Source organism: Panthera tigris, chromosome A3 (genome assembly GCF_018350195.1).
Source record: "Panthera tigris isolate Pti1 chromosome A3, P.tigris_Pti1_mat1.1, whole genome shotgun sequence".
Taxonomy (NCBI): domain Eukaryota; kingdom Metazoa; phylum Chordata; class Mammalia; order Carnivora; family Felidae; genus Panthera; species Panthera tigris.
This window is the reverse complement of record NC_056662.1, coordinates 114,229,620-114,251,019: the sequence shown is the minus strand read 5'-3', so window position 1 is coordinate 114,251,019 and position 21,400 is coordinate 114,229,620. Positions and strand designations below refer to the sequence as shown.

Here is a 21,400-nt window from a genome sequence, read left to right as displayed (position 1 = left end):
TAAAATTAATGTGTGAATGCCGGCTCCAGTAAGCCTAACACTCACTTCCTCACCCTCGCCTCAACAAGGCGCACAACTTGCCAACAGGTCAGCTTTGGTGTCTTCAGATGTCTTTTGTTGGGGAGCTCTGACAAATTGCAGGTCTGAGAGAGTGGCGCAGGAGCAAGGGTGAGGAAACGCACAAACCACCAGCATTTTCCATTAGGCCATGAGGTGAGAGTTGCTTGTCTGATGGACAGGTGTCTGGTTTGAGTCTGGTATGTCCTGGAAACTAGGACCGGAGGGAGAGGGATGGAACACGTGAACCCTGACAAAGAGAAGTTGGTAGGTTCTGAAACACTGGCCTTTGCATATATCAGAAGCATTTAATGATTTTTTTTTGTTTTTTTAAATATGAGCTTTTGTGAAAACCTGGATTTTCACACCTTGGCCCAGAATTTCAGATTTAAATGGTGAAATAAGGTGCCTCCCTGCACGCCCAGGGAAGCAGCCATTCTAAAATGCAACCAATACAGAATCATCTGTAAACTTGAAGAATGTGACATGCCACGAAAGTGCCACGTGTTGAAATGAAGAAGGTGGTCAATGGGGCCCTAGAAGCTGTGTGTTTCAAGCCCCCCCAGGACATTTGGATTTAAGGCCCCACTGGTTGGACACACTAGGGAGGGGTCCAGGTACCCTACAACGTGTAAAATACCCATGTCCTCAAGTGCACGGCTTGAAACCAAGGGAACAATGAAGGTAAAAGCCTCAGTTTTGAAGCAAACAGACTCCTTTCCAGACCACTTTCCCTCTGGGGCTGTAATAGGGAAGAGATCTTAGAACCAGTGAAGAGATCGAACTACAGGGAACAAATGGGTAATCCCCAAGTGAAACCTCATAAATCTGGGGCTCTAAGGAGGGAATTCACACTTGAAGATACAGACCTGGGGCTTAAGGTATTTGTTTCTCCTAAAAACTAGCTTTTTTTTTTTTAATGAAATTTTTTAATATTTTATTTATTTATTTTTTGAGACAGAGACAGAGCATGATCAGGGGAGGGGCAGGGAGACAGGGAGACACAGAATCTGAAGCAGGCTCCAGGCTCTGAGCTGTCAGCACTGAGCCCGACGCAGGGCTCGAACCCACGAACCATGAGATCATGACCTGAGCCGAAGTCGGACACTTAACCGACTGAGCCACCCAGTTGCCCCAAGACTAGCTTTTAAATGTCTATTAGCAACACTTGTTTGCCTACCTTTTTTTTTTTTTTAATTCTTTGCAAGGGAAAGAAAGCTTTCAGTTTCAAACTCCAAAACTCTTAAAATCAAAGGTTGGCTCTGCTTAAGGTCCCTGAACACTTTCAATTATTTTTGGCTCAGGGGATATTTATACAAGCTCCCATGGACTCCTAGCAACATTTAAGGTAGCAGCTATCAGTTAAATAAACCGACCCATGTGGTGCTTTAAGGGAAGTCTGCAGGGTGGGTCACAGAGAGTCCCTTTGCTTAAGCTTAAGGGGAGCCCACACTCCTGAGAGGGATCAGCTGAAGGGAACTGGGCTGTGGGAGTGACTCAGAGGACACCCATGGGTGACAGAGGGTCCGCCCACACACTCAGAGATGCAGGTCAACACGAAATCATCTGTAGAGTTGGACAGCGTAGATGGCTGTGGAAGCTCCATGCGTTCACATGAGGATGGTGATGTCACACAGGCACGAGCACAGATGACAGTAAGTGACAGCTGATGGCGCGCAGCCAGGAAGCAGAGCTCACCGCTGTGAGGGGGCCGTCAGGGGGACAGGGGAGTGCACAGCTGGCAGCACAAATATTTAATCACTAGGAAGGCCTTTGCTTCAGCGGCTCAGGCTTGTCTCACTGTTTAGCCATCTAATGATTTGTTTGCTTTTCCAGGTGCCCAGAGGTGGCCCTTCCTGGAGGGCGGGCGTCCCCATCTTGTCACTCTAAAGGAGAATCCTCTATTGGCTGTTGATGGACTGAACTCTCAGGACACATTACGGATACGTGAGCATAATGGGTGGGGACCCAGGTTCCCAGAGACTTGTCGCTTCTGGGTGCCCTGACCTGGGGATTTCTGACCAGCTGAGCCTTGAGCTGGGAAGGTCCCACAGGCTGTTGGAGGCTTAGCTAGAAACTAGACTGCTTCTCTTCTCCAGCCTCCCACTGCCTCTCATTAAGGAGACTTCCAACATGCTTTATCTCTCTTAAAAAAAAAAAAAGACATCTGATTACTTTAATATATGATGTAGAAAGTTGAAAAAGGCATTAGGAGGGATGCTGGGCATACCCAAGAAATGATGAGAAATCCTGGGAACTGACTACATGGAGACCGTCCTCGGCTGGGTAGAATGAAGTTACAGATATGGGATGGAGGGAAGGCATCCCAATTGTGGAATGGGAGGGCTGTAGGTAGCTGAGAATCCTGTCCTAAGGCTGGGCTTCTCCCCTGTCTTAGGAAAGTCAAGACTTAGGAATAACTGACCACACTCAGCTCAGCTCTGCCCTCTACCTCCTGGGGGTGACCAGCCACAAACTGCCCGTGTCCTGCCCGGTCTCTCTGGGGCAATGCCCCCCACACCCACCCCACCTTCCACACACACATGGCCAGTGCTGCGTGGCTGAGTGGGCTTACCAGGATCAAGCCCCTCCGGTTGACAGACCAGGGGCTACGACTTCCAACCTGGTCTCCACCAGTAATAAAAATGACACTTAGACTAGCTTTGTCTTATTTCTCAACTTATTGAGAATCTGGACAAGGAGGAGATATGTTATTTATTGGGGCCCTCAATGGCTTTGGTGGAAAGAGCACAGGGTTTCAAGCCAGGAGCCCAATGTCTGAATTTGGACTCTACTTCCTTTTTTTTTTTTTTCCAGTATATGAAGTTTATTGTCAAATTGGTTTCCATACAACACCCAGTGCTCATCCTAAAAGGTGCCCTCCTCAATACCCATCACCCACCCTCCCCTCCCTCCCACCCCCCATCAGCCCTCAGTTTGTTCTCAGTTTTTAAGAGTCTCTTATGCTTTGGCTCTCTTCCACTCTAACCTCTTTTTTTTTTTCTTCCCCTCCCCCATGGGTTTCTGTTAAGTTTCTCAGGATCCACATAAGAGTGAAACCATATGGTATCTGTCTTTCTCTGTATGGCTTATTTCACTTAGCATAACACTCTCCAGTTCCATTCACGTTGCTACAAAGGGCCATATTTCATTCTTTCTCATTGCCACGTGTATATAAATTGTGTATATAAACCACAATTTCTTTATCCATTCATCAGTTGATGGACATTAAGGCTCTTTCCATAATTTGGATATTGTTGAGAGTGCTGCTATAAACATTGGGGTACAAGTGCCCCTATGCATCAGTACTCCTGTATCCCTTGGGTAAATTCCTAGCAGTGCTATTGCTGGGTCATAGGGTAGGTCTATTTTTAATTTTTTGAGGAACCTCCACATTGTTTTCCAGAGTGGCTGCACCACTTTGCATTCCCACCAACAATGCAAGAGGGTTCCCGTTTCTCCACATCCTCTCCAGCATCTATAGTCTCCTGATTTGTTCATTTTGGCCACTCTGACTGGCGTGAGGTGATATCTGAGTGTGGTTTTGATTTGTATTTCCCTGATGAGGAGCGACGTTGAGCATCTTTTCAAGTGCCTGTTGGCCATCCGGATGTCTTCTTTAGAGAAGTGTCTGTTCATGTTTTCTGCCCATTTCTTCACTGGATTGTTTTTCAGGTGTGGAGTTTGGTGAGCTCTTTATAGATTTTGGATACTAGCCCTTTGTCCGATATGTCATTTGCAAATATCTTTTCCCATTCCGTTGGTTGTCTTTTAGTTTTGTCGGTTGTTTCCTTTGTTGTGCAGAAGCTTTTTATCTTCATAAGGTCCCAGTAGTTCATTTTTGCTTTTAATTCCCTTGCTTTGGGGGATGTGTCAAGTAAGAAATTGCTACGGCTGAGGTCAGAGAGGTCTTTTCCTGCTTTCTCCTCTAGGGTTTTGATGGTTTCCTGTCTTACATTCAGGTCCTTTATCCATTTTGAGTTTATTTTTGTGAATGGTGTGAGAAAGTGGTCCAGTTTCAATCTTCTGCATGTTGCTGTCCAGTTCTCCCAGCACCATTTGTTAAAGAGACTGTCTCTTTTCCATTGGATGTTCTTTCCTGCTTTGTCAAAGATTAGTTGGCCATACGTTTGTGGGTCTAGTTCTGGGGTTTCTATTCTATTCCATTGGTCTATGTGTCTGTTTTTGTGCCAATATCATGCTGTCTTGATAATTACAGCTTTGTAGTAGAGGCTAAAGTCTGGGATTGTGATGCCTCCTGCTTTGGTCTTCTTCTTCAAAATTACATTGGCTATTCGGGGCCTTTTGTGGTTCCATATGAATTTTAGGATTGCTTGTTGTAGCTTTGAGAAGAATGCTGGTGCAATTTTGATTGGGATTGCATTGAATGTATAGATAGCTTTGGGTAGTATTGACATTTTGACAATATTTATTCTTCAAATCCATGAGCACGGAATGTTTTTCCATTTCTTTATATCTTCTTCAATTTCCTTCATAAGCTTTCTATAGTTTTCAGCATCTTTTGGTGGAGTCTATCAGATTTTCCATGTATAATATCATGTCATCTGCAAAAAGTGAAAGCTTAACTTCATCTTTGCCAATTTTGATGCCTTTGATTTCCTTTTGTTGTCTGATTGCTGATGCTAGAACTTCCAACACTATGTTAAACAACAGCAGGGAGAGTGGACATCCCTGTCGTGTTCCTGATCTCAGGGAAAAAGGTCTCGGTTTTTCCCCATTGAGGATGATGTTAGCTGTGGGCTTTTCATAAATGGCTTTTATGATCTTTAAGTATGTTCCTTCTATCCCGACTTTCTCGAGGGTTTTTATTAAGAAACGTTGCTGAATTTTGTCAAAGGCCTTTTCTGCATCGATTGACAGGATCATATGGTTCTTCTCTTTTCTTTTATTAATGTGATGTATCACATTGATTGATTTGCGAATGTTGAACCAGCCCTGCATCCCAGGGATGAATCCCACTTGATCATGGTGAACAATTCTTTTTATATGCTGTTGAATTCGATTTGCTAGTATCTTATTGAGAATTTTTGCATCCATATTCATCAGGGATATTGGCCTGTAGTTCTCTTTTTTACTGGGTCTCTGTCTGGTTTAGGAATCAAAGTAATACTGGCTTCATAGAGTGAGTCTGGAAGTTTTCCTTCCCTTTCTACTTTTTGGAATAGCTTGAGAAGGATAGGTATTATCTCTGCTTCAAACGTCTGGTAGAACTCCCCTGGGAAGCCATCTGGTCCTGGACTCTTATTTGTTGGGAGATTTTTGATGACTGATTCAGTTTCTTCACTGGTTATGGGTCTGTTCAGGCTTTCTATTTCCTCCTGATTGAGTTTTGGAAGCGTGTGGGTGTTTAGGAATTTGTCCATTTCTTCCAGGTTGTCCAGTTTGTTGGCATATAATTTTTCATAGTATTCCCTGATAATTGCTTGTATTTCTGAGGGATTCGTTGTAACAATTCCATTTTCATTCATGATGTTATCTATTTGGGTCATCTCCCTTTTATTTTTGAGAAGCCTGGCTAGAGGTTTATCAATTTTGTTTATTTTTTCAAAAAACCAACTCGGTTTCGTTGATCTGCTCTACAGTTTTTTTTTTTTTATTCTATATTGTTTATTTATGCTCTGATCTTTATTATTTCTCTTCTTCTGCTGGATTTAGGCTGTCTTTGCTGTTCTGCTTCTATTTCGATTAGGTGTGCTGTTAGATTTCGTATTTGGGATTTTTCTTGTTTCTTGAGATAGGCCTGGACTGCAATGTATTTTCCTCTCAGGACTGCCTTCGCTGCATCCCAAAGCGTTTGGATTTTTGTATTTTCATTTTCATTTGTTTCCATATATTTTTTAATTTCTTCTTTAATTTCCTGGTTGACCCATTCATTCTTTAGTAGGGTGTTCTTTAACCTCCATGCTTTTGGAGGTTTTCCAGACTTTTTCCTGTGGTTGATTTCAAGCTTCATAGCACTGTGGTCTGAAAGTATGCATGGTATGTCTCAATTCTTGTATACTTATGAAGGGCTGTTTTGTGACCCAGTATGTGATCTATATGGAGAATGTTCCATGTGCACTCGAGAAGAAAGTATATTCTGTTGCTTTGGGATGCAGAGTTCTAAATATATCTGTCAAGTCCATCTGATCCAATGTATCATTCAGGGCCCTTGTTTCTTTATTGACCGTGTGTCTAGATGATCTATCCATTTCTGTAAGTGGAGTGTTAAAGTCCCCTGCAATTACCACATTCTTATCAATAAGGTTGCTTATGTTTGTGAGTAATTGTTTTATATATTTGGAGGCTCCTGTATTTGGCACATAGACATTTCTAATTGTTAGCTCTTCCTGATGAATAGACCCTGTGATTATTATATAATGGCCTTCTTCATCTCTTGTTACAGCCTTTAATTTAAAGTCTAGTTTGTCTGATATAACTATGGCTACTCCAGCTTTCTTTTGACTTCCAGTGGCATGATAAATAGTTCTCCATCCCCTCACTCTTAATCTGAAGGTGTCCTCAGGTCTAAAATGAGTCTCTTGTAGGCAGCAAATAGATGGGTCTTGTTTTTTTATCCATTCTGATACCCTATGTCTTTTGGTTGGCGCATTTAGTCCATTTACGTTCAGTGTTATTATAGAAAGATATGGGTTTAGAGTCATTGTGATGTCCGTAGGTTTCATGCTTGTAGCGATGTCTCTGGTACTTTGTCTCACAGGATCCCCCTTAGGATCTCTTGTAGGGCTGGTTTAGTGGTGATGAATTCCTTCAGTTTTTGTTTGTTTGGGAAGACCTTTATCTCTCCTTCTATTCTAAATGACAGACTTGCTGGATAAAGGATTCTCGGCTGCATATTTTGTCTGTTCATCACATTGAAGATTTCCTGCCAATCCTTTCTGGCCTGCCAAGTTTCAAAAGAGAGATCCGTCACGAGTCTTATAGGTCTCCCTTTATATGTTAGAGCATGTTTATCTCTAGCTGCTTTCAGAATTTTCTCTTTATCCTTGTATTTTGCCAGTTTCACTATGATATGTTGTGCAGATCGATTCAAGTTACGTCTGAAGGGAGTTCTCTGTGCCTCTTGGATTTCAATGCCTTTTTCTTTCCCCAGATCTGGGAAGTTCTCAGCTATTATTTCTTCAGGTACACCTTCAGCACCTTTCCCTCTCTCTTCCTCCTCTGGAATACCAATTATGTGTATATTATTTCTCTTTAGTGCATCACTTAGTTCTCTAATTTTCCCCTCATACTCCTGGATTTTTTATCTTTTTCTCAGCTTCTTCTTTTTCCATAATTTTATCTTCTAGTTCCCCTATTCCCTCCTCTGCCTCTTCAATCCGAGCCATAGTTGTCTCCATTTTATTTTGCATTTCATTGATAGCATTTTTTAGCTCCTCCTGGCTGTTCCTTAGTCCCTTGATCTCTGTAGCAAGAGATTCTGTGGTGTCCTTTATACTGTTTTCAAGCCCAGCGATTAATTTTATGACTATTATTCTAAATTCACTTTCTGTTATATTGTTTAAATCGTTTTTGATCAGTTCATTAGCAGTTGTTGTTTCCTGTAGATTCTTCTGAGGGGAATTCTTCCGTTTGGTCATTTTGGATAGTCCCTGGAGTGGTGCGGACCTGCAGGGCACTTCCCCTGTGCTGTCTTGAATAACTGGAGTTGGTGGGCGGGGCTGCAGTCAGACCTGATGTCTGCCCCCAGCCCACCACTGGGGCCACAGTCAGACTGGTGTGTGCCTTCTCTTCCCCTCTCCTAGGGGCGGGATTCACTGTGGGGTGGCGTGGCCCGTCTGGGCTACTTGCACACTGCCAGGCTTGTGGTGCTGGGGATCTGTCGTATTAGCTGGGGTGGGTAGGCAAGGTGCACAGGGGCAGGAGGGGCAGGCTTAGCTCCCTTCTCCTTAGGTGATCCACTTTGGGAGGGGCCCTGTGGCAGCGGGAGGGAGCCAGTCCCGCCGGAGGGATCGATCCGCAGAAGCACAGAGTTGGGTGTTTGCGAGGTGCAAGCAAGTTCCCTGGCAGGAACTGGTTCCCTTTGGGATTTTGGCTGGGGGATGGGCGAGGGAGATGGCGCTGGCTAGCGCCTTTGTTCCCCGCCAAGCTGAGCTCTGTCCTCCGGGGCTCAACAACTCTCCCTCCCATTGTCCTCCAGCCCTCCTGTTCTCTGAGCAGAGCTATTAGCTTATACCTTCCAGATGTCAAGTCCCGCTTGCTGTCGGAACACACTCCGTCCAGCCCCTCCGCTTTTGCCAGCCAGACTCGGGGGCTCTGTTTGGCCAGCGGGCCGCCCCTCTGCCCCGGCTCCCTCCCGCCAGTCTGTGGAGCATGCACCGCCTCGCTGCCCTTCCTACCCTCTTCCGTGGGCCTCTTGTCTGCGCTTGGCTCCGGAGACTCCATTCTGCTAGTCTTCTGGCGGTTTTCTGGGTTATTTAGGCAGGTGTAGGTGGAATCTAAGTGATCAGCAGGATGCGCGGTGAGCCCAGCGTCCTCCTACGCCGCCATCTTCCCAGGATTCCTGGACTCTACTTCCTAGTTGCAACTTGGGCAAGTCATTTAGCTCAGCAGTCCCCAAGGAGAGTTTGTGGGTCCTTCCAGGGCCCAGATGAGTCAAACTGTATAAATAAAAGTGCCAAGCTGTTTTTGTCCTTGCAGGTTGTGTCGACCTTTACACCACTGCTGCAGAAGCAACGGTGGGTAAGCTGCAGATGCCCTGACACAAATCTACCTGGTTGTAACTGGACTGCACACTCTCATCGTGTTCCTCCCCACCACACACTCACAGTTAAAAAAGGAGAAGAAAATATGCCAATTTCATTTAAGAAGGTATTAGATGAAGCAGTAAAAATGACTCGTTTTATTAAATCTTAACTCTTGAACTCATGCCTTTTCAGTATTTTGGGTGAGGAAAATGCACCTAAAGGGAGTTTAGCAGCAGAAACCCCTGGTGAGAACCTTCCCATGAACAGCTTTCCCTGGTGCCCCAGAGGGCAGATTTCCAGCATGTTCCAGCAGTTCAGATTTCCATAGGTTTGGCTATATGGTACCACAGTGACTTCTCTGCTATTCATGAGCCACAGATGTGCCCTCTTCATTGAAGTCTGAATCAGCTCTGAGTTGGGGGAAAGGGGCTCTCCCTTGGCCACCCTATCGCAGTCCCAGGGAGGGCACATGACTCTGTCCCCACTCATGGCACATTATTTCACCCTCTCATTATGTTTTATCACCCAATCTCTCCTTACTCCAATCCCCTGTTAACGGTTACAAAGTCTTTACATGAAGCTTTCTTGATCACCTTCCTCTGTATTTCTCTCTCCCAATTGGGCCCTGATGGAGCCTCCTACAATAAGACAGTTTCCTCCAAAGGACCATCCCCTAGAAAGGAAGCCTTGTGGTCAACAGCCCCCCAGTGTTTAGTAAGATCCCATGGTAGTATAAAGGGGTTTTTAAAGCTCCTGCCCAGAAGGCCTGGTCTTACTGGTGTGAGTCTGGGTGGAGAATGCCTTGTCTTGTCCACTGAGTGCCTTGTTCACTTCTTGGACTGCATCTATTACACATCTCACAAGACAGATGGAACAGAAATTCCTTTCTGGCTGAGTCCTGAGAAGAACCTGTAAAGCCCCTATTAGCCCCCTTCCTTCCCTGCCTCCCTCAGTGCCCTCCTGATAGAGCATGGCCTGGGCAGGACAGCAAGGCTTGGGGCGGCCTCTTGTACAGCCTGTCCCAGGATGCCCTGTCCTCATCATACTTTCAACCTGGCCTTTGTCTGGGTCTCTGAGACGTGAGGTGGGACAGGGTGGCCTCCTCGCCCCACCTGCCTCTCTGGAGCAGCTCATCCTCTAGCCGTGAGGGGTTGACAGCAGACCTGTCTGGAAAAGCATCTATCAGGGCCTTCTGGGGTTCCATGACTGGAGGAGAGAGAAGGCCCAGAAGGAGATAAATCATGAGAACCTACCACTTCCTGTGGACCTTGGGTAGGCCGCTTAATGTTCTCTGAACTTCCCATTTCTACCTCTGCCACTCTGTCCTCTGCTAAGCGACTAGAATGATCTCTCCAAAACACACTATATCCTGCCACAGCCACTGTCCCTCTCAGTCCTGTCCCATGTTGTTCCTTCCACCTGATCATCTCTCTCTCCCCGGGTTCCTCTTAGCATTCACACCCAGCACATGTCCTCCAGGAATGCTTCCAAGACTCCCAGGTTAATCTGAGTTCCCCAGTGTGTTCCTCATGCTCTGTGCTGGGCTGGCTTTCTTGCATTTTCCTCCAACCACCCTTCAACAACCTCCTTAAGAACAGGAACTCCATTTTCATCCCTGGGCACTGGTATCTACCCTAGCCTATTTTTTCTCACAAAAACTATATAAATAATAAATTCAAGTACATATGGTAAAGTAAAATAAAATAGAGGCCTATCTGTCTTCTCTGTGCTTGGGGTTGTTGAACAAACATAAGCTGTTACTAGAGCCTGGTCTAACTAACAAAGTAACCAAGACAGAGTTTGACTAAGCTTAAATCCCATAGCTAATATGTGGTGGCGGCTGGACTCTGACCCTTTTCTTTCCTCTTCACTTAGGACAAGGGGAGGGAGCGGCAGAGTCCCTGAGAAATGGTCCAGGGGTGTGGTCTTCAGCATTGCTCAGTGCCCTGCATGGGAGCCGGTCTGTGTGCTGAGGGCTGGTGGAGAGGGGGCACTGAGGGGCCACCCACCACACATGTAGACATAGCACCCACATCTCAGTAGCCAAGCTAGATACTTGGAAGCTCCCATTTCTGCCCCAGCCCCCACTTCCCTGCTCTGGCCCCGGGTGTCCCGGGGGGAATGACCCTGTTGCAGAGGTAGATGCCAATCCCACTACCAGTGAGCCAGTCCACTCACCAAACAGACGGGCTCACGACCAGAGCAAGAGGCTCAGATCACGTGGTCAACTGGATCAACTTAAAACACAGTGGAAAGCAAGAGGGGAGAGAGGGGGGAGTTAACACACTTAAAATGCCGTGGGAGAGGGTGAAGGACTACGCTACTGAATCCTGGGTTGCACAATGCCCATGTGTCTGTCCCTCTGCCACATCAGCCCTTCCCACTGATGATGTGGTCACAGCACCAGAGTGGAGTCTTGAGCAAGGAGCCCAAAGGACAGAAGGGGCTGGAGCCCACCTGCACAGGGGCTCCGTCAGAGAGACACGGGAGGGAGGGATGGCCAGCCACAACTGTAGCTCACCAGTTAGTCAGCTGGGAGGCGTGGCTCTCTACCTGCACTTCCGGGGCTGAGAATGGGACTGTATGGGTGGCACCGATGGGCGGCTGATTGGACATGGACAGCCTTGTATGTTGGGTCTGTTGTATGTTGGACTTTTCCGAGTGTTTGGTGCTTCATATGCCTCATGTATATTCAGTGAGTCATGAATATTCTGTGTCTGCTCAGCTCCTTCCTCCCTTCCTGTGTTTACACACATGCTTCCCCTCATCTGCATCTAACCTGTCTCTCAAGCCGTCTGCTTCTACACTTGCTTTGGTGTATCCTCATTAGTTGGTTTCTCTTATTTTGGAGAGCAGAATCAAATATTCTCAAATAATCCAGCAAAGGCACATAATGCCAAGTCTGTTCCTCGAACTGGAACCCCCAGCTGGGTGCAAAACCCCTACTTTACTGGGTGCAAAGCTCTCTCACACTGAAAATCTTATCTGATCTTTGCCACGGTCCTGTGAGGCAGGAGTTACCAATAAATCAGAAGATGAGCACACCAATATCCGGAAAGTGACATGACTTTCCCAAGACCACACACACAGCCCGTTGGTGGCCAAGGGGATGTAAGCTCAAGACCTCTGGCTTCTGGTCAAGTATGTTTCCAATTTCACCAGCACCTCCCCCTACAAGATCAATCATTTTCACCCCCTGGAAGGCCCCACCTTTCACAGCAGACCTCACAGAATTCAGACCTCTCTTCCCATCTCCCAAGCCTCACAGCCTAGCCCAGCCTGATCTGAAGCCACCATCATTCCTGGAAGCCTGAGTGGAGTGTGCGTGCACGCACACACACACACACACACACACACGGAAAGGATAGGGAACAGTGCAGAGGCCTGAGCAACAATCTCACAGGAGCACTTCTAGGTGATGCCTGCAAAACTAACTGCATATTACAACCTCCTAGAGTCCACAGAAAGCCTGGCTGCAGCCCACTCCTTCCAGAAGTTCCTCCACTCATGAAGAAACGGTCGTAGTTTGAGGGAAGGAATGTCTGCACCCCAAGAACAGCATGGTCCTCTCAGCGCTAAACCTCAGGCCAAAGGCACTCTAACGATCTCCGATTTCTCCCTTCTCAAGGAAGCCAAAGACCAGGAAAAGAATGTTCTTCGTGAGTTAAACATCTGAGCTGCACCCAGGGAACCCCCAACCACATTCAGTGGGAATGAGGGTCAGCACACAGGCCAGCCTTGCTGAGGGGCCTGAACCAGGCCCACGTCCCCTAGTGTGTGTGGTACCGAGGGGTGAAAGGTCAGAGGAGGCAGCCTGGGGGTCCGTCCATTTAGCCTGAGCCCGTGCTGCTGCCAGCTGTGTGGCCTCCGCAGGGCTGCTTCCCACCGTTACTGTTGATGAACAAATTGGCCTGAGAGCTGTGGGAGTGTGAGCTTGGTGAAGCTCCCTGTTGGGGGAGCCTTGATGCGAGGCCAATGCGAAGCCAACACAAAGACAACGATCATTTCGATCCTTTGATTCGGCCAAAACGAAAACGAATCTGGAAATGGGATCTTTTGTACAAAAGCTTTCCAAGAGATGTTTTCCAAACAGAATCGCAGCTTGGGTCTCAGGCATCAAGGGCCTTGTGGCCTCTGGTTTGCTCTGGCTCAGAAACCATTTAGCTTCCCCTGAGCCGAGAGGGCACAGCACAGGCCTGGCTCTGTGCTAAGCAGTTTAAGTACGTGGTCACATGTGATCCATGGAGCACCCTCTGGACTGTGGATATGAGCCCTGGTGACTCATCAGGGTAACTTACACCAGTCAGTGGTGGAGCCCGACTCAAGTACGCATCCTTTTTTGTTTTTTTTAAGGCCAGCCTGGGCTCTTGCAAATTTGCTAAGCCCAGCCAGAGGCAGATTTAGAAATGATACAATACGATCTCCTCTAACTGCACACATGACTTAAAAAAAAAAAAAAAAAGTTGAATTGAGAAATTAGGGAATTCATCTGCAGCCCATGAATAGCTGGTCAGGGAAACAAAACAACACCCTGACTCCCTGATAAGGTGAGGCCTGAGCCTTTCGCCTGCACCCCCAGCCCCCCCCACCCCCGGCCCCCCTGTGTTGGGCTGCACAACTTCTGGTCTCTTTCTCTGGCAAGCCAGAGAAGCTGAGCACACTGAGGACAGAGATGATGACTTACCAAGCTGGCCTCCCCTCAGGCTGGGTCTGACCCTGGGCCAGCCACCTCCTGCTCACAAAGCTTCCACCGTCACTTGTAACCTGAAAGCAAAAGGCTCTGGAACTTGACCCAGCTGGTTAATGCTTCTAGGAGGGTGAATTCTGAATTTGTAAAAGAAAATGATGTTCAAGTCCGCAGGATGTCAAAATAAGAAGAACGTCCCCAGGATGTCAAAATAAGAAGAATGTCTTCAGAAGAATGTCTCTTCAAAATAAGAGAAGTCCCCAGAATGTCAAAGCCTGATGAGACTTTCAACAGTTGTTTGAACTGCCCCTGGAACCAGGGCACGGCACAGGACATCAGAGTAAACTGTACCTTAAGACATATCAGAGGGGCGGGCCCTTTTACAGGTAGAGGAAAATCGTGTTTCTTTAACCAACCTTATATGCTACCATCTTTGGTTAGCATCTCAAACACACCCTGACTTTTCAAGGACAGGATTCACCTGAATTACTTCAAAAATTGTTCATCCATTCAGTAAGTCCCAAACATGAGCTAAGCATTAAGTGAGGTGCTAAGCTATGTCTTGCAGTACCTGGGTGAGTGGCCTGGACGCGGTTGAATCTCTCAAGGAGCTGTGTTCACAATGGTTTAAAATGGTTTTGCTTTTTCAGAAACAAAAAAGCTATACATTATTTAGGGGACAGTATTTGTAAAACAAAGTACAGGGCATCCATGAAAAACTAAGCAGAAAAAAAACGGAAAGGAAAGTGAGTTCCATGGGACTGAAGCTGGTCTTTTGAACCGGTCGTAGTGGCGGGGCACTGAAGCAGCCCAGTTTCCCAAGCTGGAGACTGAAGGTGTCACTTGCCCGCACCGCGAAGGAGCCCTTGCGTGGGGACAGAGCGCCATCTAGTGCTGGTGTGGCCTCAGCACATGCCACAAACGGGGGAAGGCAGGCGCCTGCCTCCAGGTAAATCAGGTGGAGCTCACAAGGGCACTGACAAATGCCAGAAGAGCTGGCATGTTACCTCTCGATACTGTGAGGTGAGTGTTGTTGTCACCATTTTATCAGTGATGCTGCGGGGATTCAGAAAGATGAAGTCATTTCACCAAGGTCCCCTGAAGTAAGGCAGGGATTTGAACTCGGTTCTTCTGACTCCCAGGTCATTGTCTGCACCCTGTTGACTTCCTAGCTTTGCTGGGGGAGAGGAAGGGCCTGAGCATCTCAGGATGAGGCTTGAAGTTCTTGAGTGATACCTCAGCCCCACAGGAGAGGACCCGGATGTCATGACAGAGCTTGCATGGGCCTGGCCACCGCCTGCCTGTGCCCCCTGGGCCCACACTGCTCCCTCAAACAGAGCTGAGCCTTGGCTCCTCTGCCCCACTGGCTGTGTTCCTGACATTCCATTCCATTCTGCACTTTCCTCACTTCTGGGTCTTTTACCTCCCCGCCCCATGCAGTACATTCCATCAGGAACCTTGTCTTTCTGCCCTCAGTGTCTAATCTGGTGCTTCTTTACTAAGCATCATCTGCCAAGAAGCCTCGCCCCACCCGTCCCAGTGCCAGGCCACCTGTCAGTCATCTGCTGCCCCAGCAGACGGCCACCCTGGTCCCCGGTGCCTAGCACGGTGCCTGATCCACGGTAGGAGGCTGACCAGTGTCTTCCGACAGGTGGATGAATGTCTGGCTGGATGGCTGGATGGACAAATGGATGAGACGAGAGCTCACTACCCAACTGGCCTCACCACTTGCTGACCAGCCAAGTTAGCCGATGAGCCCGTCAGGACAGAGCATCATGGTGAGGACAGAAGTCTAAGGGCGGCTGACTGCATCCTGGAATGTGGACTCGCCACGCCTTCTCACGATTAGGTCAGTTCTAGATCACACCTGAATTGCCCAGCGGAGTGTCTGGAACAGGTGCTGGCAAGTATACAGTCTCATGGAAGACAATCCCAGAAGTTGCCTGGTCAGTGGTCCAGAAAACCCCCAACTGGCAACCTGGGCTCTGATGCGGAAACTTCTCTGCTCCCCAGGTTGCAGGCGAGCAGAGGGCAGCGTCCTTGTCTGATTGACTTCAGAGGAGCCTTAATAACGAGACGGTCACTTTCTCAGAGGTCCCTAGAGCTGAGTGCCTGACATTGGAGAGTGGGGCAGTCCTCCTGAGGCCACACTTCAAATGGCTTGAACAAACAAATGGCTTGAAATGTTCAGAACGGGGACGTGGAGGGAGAAGAGGAAAGCGGAAATGGACTACGAAATCTTGGGTGTTTCCAAAGAGCTGTCACTACGAGGGAGACGATTGATTTATTGAGTGCCCATAGTACGTTGGCACTATTTCATATTCATAATGAGCCAGTGATGTAGACATTCCGGGCTCCATTTTACAAAGGGGTAAATTAAGGCCCAGCTAGAATGCTCCTTCCCAACCTCTCTTCACTTTCATTCCTGTTGGGTTTTGTACCCCTGAGTCCTCAGAGCCCTGGAAAAGAGACAGTACTCAGGACATGAGGTCAGCGACCCCAGATGGCCATCTTTCCAAAGCTCCCTGAGAGCCCGACACACAGCCTTCTTCTCCACTAAGCCCAGCACAGCTGGCCCACTTTGGCCTACCCCTGACCCGTGCAACTCATTTCCTCCTTTTTTCCCATTATAAACATAAATGCATATATTTCATTGGGGAAACATCAGATTGAGAATCCCAGAGGCTCAAATCATTTCTCTAACCCAGTGTGACGGTGGCAAGAAAGAAGTGCTATTTACTGTCAGCTCCCGACTGCCCTGCCCCAGGCTCCAACTGGAATCTAGAAGGTTCTCTTTGGTGGCTGAGTTTTTATACAAAACATGAGAGACGGAAAAGAGAAAAAACACGGATAAAGAAAGGGCAGGTATTTTAAGTCCCCTCTTGTAAATGTCCTTCTCTTTCACCAGGTAGGGTCCTTTTCTTCTTTTTTTTCCTGGAGATTTTAAAAGCTTGCACAAGTGCTCATCCCGGTGTTTTCTGCCTGTTTAGGCTGGATGGGTGGACAACCCCACCTTCTGGACTCCCTGACCTCACCTGTCTTGGCACCAGAGGACCAATTCCTTGTTCTTCCTTCATTGGGCTTCTGGTATGGATACTTGCTGCTTATCTGGGTCATGATAAAACTTTTGGCTTTTGACTTCCGGGAAATAGAGATGTCCACCTGTCAGACCTTCAACCTGGCTTCATTCTGACCCTTGTGCAGTGTATCCTGTCCCAGATCTTTACTTACCTCACATGCCCTGGAGTAACAGAGGATGGGGAAGAGATATTTGGGGGGAGAAATGGCTCTGCTCCTGGTCTCCAGTACTCAGCTTTGGGGGACATTGGAAGGAATGGAGGAGGAGGTCAGCACGGCATAAGGCATCTCTGAGTTGCCACAATGACAGCCTCAGGTGAGTGAGGATAACACATGAGTGACATAGGAGGGCAGTTCAGACCATCGAGAAGCCAGAAGGGAGATCCTATCAGGCTTAACTAACTTAGATAATAAATACCATCTGCACCACACCATCACACTGTAGCCCAAGTGTCATGAGCGAGATGATAGTATCACGTTCCCAACCCCCAAAATCTTCCAAAGTTCCTTCATGGGACCAAAGCAATAGCTGTTTAATTAAAACAAACACTTACAATAGCAGAATCTAAAGACAGAGATACTGACAAATAAATAAACATAAAAATCTTGGCTATAATACACGATCATCATTTATAAAATTGGTAATATCTCATGTACCTGGAACTTTATGGAAAACCATTTCACATTTCATCATTTGGAATCAATAAAGGTTTTTCTAAGTAAAATTCTTTTATACTTCCTAAGCCTGGCTTAGAAAGTGTTTGCTCCTGCTAAGGGTCCATTTATCTGACCGTCAAGTTTCCTTTTGTTCTGCCAATGGGCACCCTTTTATCCCATCATTCAGCTTCCTCCTTTAGTTTTTTATGGGCTTGGAAACCAGACAGTCATGTTTATTAGACAGTTTGAAAATCGAGAATAAATAGGATTTTAATGAGTGGCTCTGTGTTGCTAACCTATGCGTAAAATGTATGGGCTTTGGGAAATGGCTATTATTCTGGTTTTCTTCCAGGTTCTGGGTTGGTTGGGATGCTGTTAAAGTCAGGCGGCATGGTAGTGCAAAAAATCGAATATACCCACCAGCCACTGATTAACTCTATGATATAGCATGGATTTGTTGTTCTTCTTTAAAGTAGCACAGAGGGGTGCCTGGGTGGCTCAGTCAGTGAAGCGTCTGCCTTCAGCTCAGTTCATGATCTCATGGCTTGTGAGTTCAAGTCCCACATGGGGCTCTCTGCTGTCCATGCAGAGCCCACTTCAGATCCTCTGTTTCCCTCTCTCTCTTTCTCTATCTCTTCAAAATAAATAAAAACTTAAAAAAATAAAAATAAAGTAGGTACGGAGAGGGTATGGAGAATTATTTGAAATGGATAGTCCATAGGTCAAGTAAACAGACTGACACTTGTTACATGCAGGGAGCCCTTTGAGAATTCAGGTGTTTTAAATCCATTGGTTCCCACCTACTGCCCACCCCCCCCCCCCCCGCCACCCAATTCAATCATCTGGAGATATGGTAGCAGAAGACCATCCAGTGACCTCGAATGTCAGAGCCAGCCCAACCCACCTAGACTCTGTCAAGCCTCTCATATTCTGTGTTCTTAAAACTCAATATAGCCCCACCCCACCTCCACACAAATGAAATTTAGCCTATGCCTCCACCAATTTATAGATGCTGGTACAGTTGTTTAAGGACGTATTAGTCCGTCTTCAGATCTTGAAACCTAGACTATTACTCCAAATGGGATATTTGGATAAGGCTATTTAAGGTTAAGGCTATTTAAATTGGATAGCCATCATCTTCAAGTGACCAAAATGTGATCGACAACAACATAAACTGTAAAAAGGCTTATCATTGAATTAGCAGTAAGTAAGAGTAAGTAAGTAAGTAAGAGATAGATGATTCCAGAGTTGGTTGAGTAGCTCAATAAAGTCATCAGTGGCTCAGGTTCTTTCCATCCATCTGCTGTGCCAACTTCACACATTGGATTTCATTCTCAGCCTTGTAGCATAAGCCTTGAGAGCTGTTGTTATTTTTTCTCTTGTAATGCAAAGGTCTGACTTAGGCTTTGGTTGACCAGGCATCTTGAATAAACACTTTACCAGCCATAGGACTAGATAGAGAGATCTTGGTTCGTTTCTATAACTGACGATTTGAACCTCTTGTTTCTGTTTTTCCCCCCTCTTCCCACTTTAAATTCCCACTCTTGTGTTAAAATTCACCAACAGAGAATGAATCCATGAAACCCTGCCCACAACCCCAATAAAAGGAGAACCCCAGGCATTCTCTCCCTCTCTCTCTCTCTTCCCCTCACAACGACCTCACTGTGCAGCCCTAGGGGTGCTATGTAATTTCCAGGTCTTATAAGTAATAAATCTTTATTTTTTCAAAGTTAAAAAATAATAAATTGGACAGCCATGGAGGCAGTATTGTTAAAGGTTGACATACCAACTCTGGAGTCAGATTTCTTAGACCACGTCAGCTGACATCCCTGCTGTGACAAGGTTGTGGCTGGAGAATGACAATTGGTCTTTACAAGTCCAAGGCAATCTTTGCTAATTCCTTTCCCTTTTTGCACACTGCCTATCCAAGGGGAAGGTCTGCAGAAAAGAAATCTTCCCAGCTGAGAAGGCGATGGCTGGAGACACGGTCCTGAAGAACAGTAAATGGGCTGAATGTGGATTGGTTTCAGTCAAAGGCTACCTTTGAGCCACATGCAGAGTTCTCAGTGAAGGCAGACAGGGCTCCAGCCTTCTCAGGAGTACAGAGTCATCATCAGCCACTGGATATATTGGGGAAGCAAATTACGGTCAGTGCAGGCCCACCTGTGACATTCAGCTAAGGGTGCTTCATTTCTCTGTCACCAGACCCTGGAGGCTGACACAAGACTTAGGACCTCCTCCCCCTCATTCCTGGGAAGCCACGGAGATGGGACATTAATGGATGGTTTAGCCAGAGGGACCACACCATCTGGTAGTAAATATAAATCAACCTGAAATATAATCAACCTTGACTTCTCATGGTGCCGGTGAATGATGATAACCAAGATACAGACTGATTCTGTATTCAGTTCTCAATGCAATTTTCCATCATGAATTCAACTTGGCATGCTCATGACAGCGGTGTGCAGGTGTGTGGACCAACTGGGTAGCAGAAATCCATTAGAGTATATTCTACATGTTTACATTTAAGGGCCCATTTGTCTGACAGCTTTATGTGGGTGTGATGAACAGCCCCTCTAACTCACACACCTTTGGAGAAACCACTCCCCAAGCCAATTACATCAAAATGGTGATACTGATGATGGTGGCGATGAAGATGATAATGTGAAGTTACCAATGGCGTCAGAGAAAACCTGCGTGAAATTCTAACAAGTTGGCTGCCCCTCCCTGTAGGCCTCCTTGGATGGCCCTAAGGATCTCTTTCTCATGGAGCCAGAGGTGGTTAGAGCTGAAGAGGGCCTTAGAGACCACCTAGCCCAACTCATTCATTTTACATGTGGGGAAGCTGAGGCCCAGATCTATTCAAGTTGATTTGCCTAGGGTCTCACAGCTAGTTACAGGAGTGCTGTGGGTTCTACCTGGGGCTCAGTCCAGTTCTCTTCCCGTGATGGCACATTGCATTGCTGGGGTCTGCTCAGGCTGTGGACTACCCTGTTTCATGGTGTCCTGCTCTCCCAGCTCTGAGTCTGCACTATAGAAGCACTGCTTGGGATCTGGACATGAGCTTGGGGATTTGAGACGGAGATGGACCCAGAAGATTCTAACCATTGTCCCTCTAGCTGAATCTTACCTTCACACTCAGACGTGGCCATGACTGAGGTGAGACACATGCTGAGGGTCCCAATATCTTGGGAAAATATTACATGAAATGGACATTTGAGGTCAAGGAAGAAACCTCAGCTTTTACTAGGACCTTTTTAAGCAGCCCAAATAGAAGATGTGTTTTTACAACGAAAGGGCAGATGGTTTAATTCCAGATTCCAGTGTCTTTGCAGCAAACCCAATTGGCACCACATCTGACACATAGCAGGTACACAGTAAATCCATGAGGTTTGAAGGATCGGGCAAGACAATCAGTGTCAGGCACAGATTTGTCCTCTCAGTTTATCACCTCTTTCACTCAACAAACATTCGTGAAGCTCCTATTACATGCAAAGCACACTGTATGAAGTTCAAGAAGAGGACATCCAGACAGATCAGAATCCCTACCTTTATGGGGAAGGCTAAGCCAGCTGTTGAGAAAGATCTGACCCTGATCCTTCCAGACATCTTAAGCCAATTTTGTCATTCTTTATACTCTAGCCAGGACTGCACACAATGTTCCCTCTAGAGGAGGGAGCCTTTCCTACTCTCCACTCTGCCTCCCTGGCTCCTTCTGATCTTTAAGGTTTCAACTTTGATGTCACCTCCTCCAGAAAGGCCTCTGTGAAATGCCCTATTCAGACCAGCTATCCTATTACTGTCTGTGCTGGACTTCATTGCTGGTCTGGGTCTTCACCCCCCTCTGTGTCCGTGCCCTCTGCAAGTGACTTTGATGTTCCTCTCATGACGAGGAGAAGGCTCTTTCCCCAAATGCTGGAAGTAGGCTTGGCCACGTGACTTGCTTTGGGCAACAGATTGAGTTGCAAGGCACGATGTGCCTGATCTCAGACACCCTGTGTGTTTAAGCTCACTTCCCTGTCCTTCTGCTATTGTCCTGAGACCATGAGACTAGCCTGGCCAGAGCTTCCTCAATGAAGGTACCCCAGAAAAGCCCCCCGTTCACCCACTGATCATAAGCCAGCCAGCTGAGACCCACTGACTTCCAGCCACGTGGCCGGGGAGCTCCATGAGTGTTGCTGTCACTGCTGAAGTTAGGTGGATTTGTCACATG

General features: G+C 46.9%; 1 protein-coding gene across 1 annotated transcript in view; it reads right to left on the bottom strand.

The window, feature by feature from the left end:
• Positions 1–19,245: 19,245 nt before the first annotated feature.
• The window catches only part of CAPN14 (calpain 14), a 34,989-nt gene continuing 32,834 nt past the window's right edge, over positions 19,246–21,400 (bottom strand). Inside the window, exon 22 of the mRNA XM_007088842.3 lies at positions 19,246–19,307. Within this exon, the coding sequence (XP_007088904.2) occupies positions 19,281–19,307 (27 nt within the window). The 3' untranslated portion in view covers positions 19,246–19,280. The remainder of the gene's footprint in view (positions 19,308–21,400) is intronic.